Source organism: Morone saxatilis, unplaced genomic scaffold, assembly GCF_004916995.1.
Source record: "Morone saxatilis isolate NCDOM2014 unplaced genomic scaffold, NCSU_SB_2.0 Contig1, whole genome shotgun sequence".
NCBI classification, from domain to species: domain Eukaryota; kingdom Metazoa; phylum Chordata; class Actinopteri; family Moronidae; genus Morone; species Morone saxatilis.
In genome coordinates, this window is record NW_023339651.1 from 12030064 (window position 1) to 12032926 (window position 2863).

Consider the following 2863-nt stretch of genomic DNA (forward strand, 5'->3'; position numbering starts at 1 on the left):
AGATAGATAGATAGATAGATCAACCAATTATTGTAGACCTTTATATACATAAAACATTTATACATACATTTAAATATAAAAACGAAAACCCCACCTTCTTATGACTCTTTCCCGTATTCTCTCCACACGTCGCAGTTTGGCTTCTCGCTGCCCAGGGGTCAGACAGAGGTCTGGGTCCATGTCAGAGGGCCGCTCCTCTGCCTGTTCAAGCATTTTTACATTAGAATGCAGACTAAACCACAATGACATTACCTTGAAGGATAACTATATGAACGCAGTTAATCATTTTGAATTCAGTAATGACGGATGACAATGTGACATAATCAACATTATTACTTATGCAGTGACAGTTGATCCTAATGTTCTGTTAATGGTCATGGAAACCTCAGGTTCCTTTTTTAACAGCTGAGACTTAACATTGTTATATTATCCTAATACTTCAGGATTTCTAATTGCTTATAAAAATGATTTTGAACTGATTACACATTTTTGTGATTGGTGGTGATGATGCTTTTTACACTACCCTGGCAAATCACAGTTTTAATTACTGTAATTTTAGAGTTTTGTTTTTTCATTAGAGGCCTAATAAGGAGACCTGGTGTCTAACTAACTCCTAGCATGTATGTATATTGTAGGTTAGGCAACAAACTGTAAACATTTCCTCATCTGTGAATTACAATCAGCAAGCAAAAGGAAATAATATTTGTTCAGTTTTTGATCAAACTTATTTTGTATTGGGGAAAGGTTCACTTCTGTACTTTATTTAATACTTTACTGGGTTTAATGAGGTCAGAAAAAAAGCAGAACTATATTTGAGGGAAATAATGGTTGATTTTGCAACTATTATTAGCATTTCTACACACACATCTGTAGGACCCTAAACAACGAGGAAGTAAAGCCAATGTCAACAAAATACAATGAAATGAGATGACTTCAACTATAATGTATGAGACAGTTTATGGTATGTTGTATGTCACCTTTCTGAATATGCTGTGCTTTAATCATGTGAGTTTTTGATTCATTTTCTTACCCTGATGTCCAAGCCCACACTTCCATTTCCTAAACCTGCTTGGTCTCGAACTTGACTCCTTGAAGTCTCAGGAGACCCAACGCTGCTCGCCTCTGACCGTGACTCCTTCTTGGAGGACCTCAGTATTCCCTGATGCTGCTGCTGTCTGTTTGTCTTTCTAACAGACTGATCCTGGTGCATCTCTGCAGAGGACTGGTCTTGATCAGGACTCTCTAGCAACAGATGCCTGGGTGGCTTGTTCAACATTTTTTTACTCTGCTCAGCCAATCTTTGCTGCATCTCACTAGGGATCTGCTCAGGCAGTGGGTTGTCGAGCTCAGGCGGGGGATCCTCAACAGAAACCCGTCTGGCCACGAGAGAAGATGGCAGTACAGCTGTAACAACTCGTGTCACCCTGAGAGGAAAGGGGGCCTGAGGAAATACAATAGATTAGTAAATGTATACTGGCATTAAATATAATGTAGTGACTCAGTCAGTTATACTGATGAATGATTTATTAGACCTCCTTTCTTGTCTCTGAACTTTGACTCTGGGTTTGGGCAACTGGAGCAGATATAGGGGGTTTCTTCCTATTAGTCATCCTCTCCTGATTCCTCTTCATCCGCTCAATCTGCTCCTCTTCACTCATCTTCATCTTCTAATAAAAGATATAGGCTGCTGTATGAGGTCATGGTATGATATTATGGCTGTGGTGTTTTCATCTATTTGTGCAGGGAGGGTGATTCGATGCGCATGAGTATATATAGAAATATATATAGTATACAGTATGATATATATATGTATGTATGTTATGTATGTATGTGTGTGAGCATGTGAAAAGGGGGGGGGGTTGGGTGGCACAAATGACAAGACTGAGCTACAATTCTGAGACATGAGCCTTTGCCTCCCCCTCTTGCCTAGAACCGGCACTGCAACATGCCCTAATTGCAAGGAAGATGAGAGAATCAAAGAATTGGAATTTGATTGCAATGAAGAAAAATCTTGCTTCTATATTCGGAGCGTTTTGGATCACATTGCTTACACCCAGATATAGTTAAAGAGAAAACAGGAAACTGTGAGTAATCAAACCTTGGTTGACTGGTTTGTTGTGTCTGGTGGGATCCACTTTGAACCAGGCTGAGAGTCTAAAGATGAAATGAAAATAGAGGACAGAGGAGGAGAAGGATGGAGGGAGTGAGACAGGATGGGGTGGGAGGAGAGAGTGACAGGAAGAAAGAGACACAGGAAATATGAGGGTGGAGGACAAAACAAAGCCACTAGGTACTAAAAGGCTGTTTAATATTAGATGTGTCAGAAAATATGAATCCACAGGCCATTGTATTAAAATCACGCCTTATATTTGTAATGAATATATCTGTGCTAACCGCATGTGTCTTTCTGTGCTTTCACATTAAGGAGGTCAGGCTGGCTGTTTCCTCTTCTCTGTACAGGATCAACAGTGTGGCTGTAGATTCCCTGAAACACAAGTAGAGATAAAAAAAGTAAAACATTTGTCAAAATTGATAATATTTGAGATTTGATAATGTCAATATTTCACACCTCATATGGTGACTCTGTCCAGCCGTGGCTCTCATCCCTGCTCTGGTGGCTTTCCTGTAACTCCTGGGGTAACGGTGGACGAACTGGTGGCTCTTGTTCCACATCCTGCAGGGATCATTGTCATAAGGGATATGATGAAAACTGTAAAGCTATGATAGATCTTCCATAACAGATTGATAAATATTGATACTGCATGATACAGCATTTTAAAGATATCAGTCCTTGAGAGGATAGACAACACAACTGGTCATCCCAACAGTCAAACTGCATTTTTAGAGTCCTGAATAATAACTG

General features: G+C 39.9%; 1 protein-coding gene across 5 annotated transcripts in view; it reads right to left on the reverse strand.

Moving 5' to 3' along the window:
• Positions 1 to 2863, reverse strand: part of si:ch211-234p6.5 (pleckstrin homology domain-containing family A member 4) — a 14614-nt gene that overhangs the window by 2387 nt on the left and 9364 nt on the right. For all 5 annotated transcript variants that reach the window (XM_035662452.1, XM_035662435.1, XM_035662424.1 and 2 more), the window contains 6 exons: positions 2570 to 2674; positions 2395 to 2485; positions 2099 to 2154; positions 1533 to 1667; positions 1031 to 1441; positions 95 to 201 (listed from right to left, as the gene is read on the reverse strand). In XM_035662452.1, the coding sequence (XP_035518345.1) occupies positions 95 to 201; positions 1031 to 1441; positions 1533 to 1667; positions 2099 to 2154; positions 2395 to 2485; positions 2570 to 2674 (905 nt within the window). The remainder of the gene's footprint in view (positions 1 to 94; positions 202 to 1030; positions 1442 to 1532; positions 1668 to 2098; positions 2155 to 2394; positions 2486 to 2569; positions 2675 to 2863) is intronic.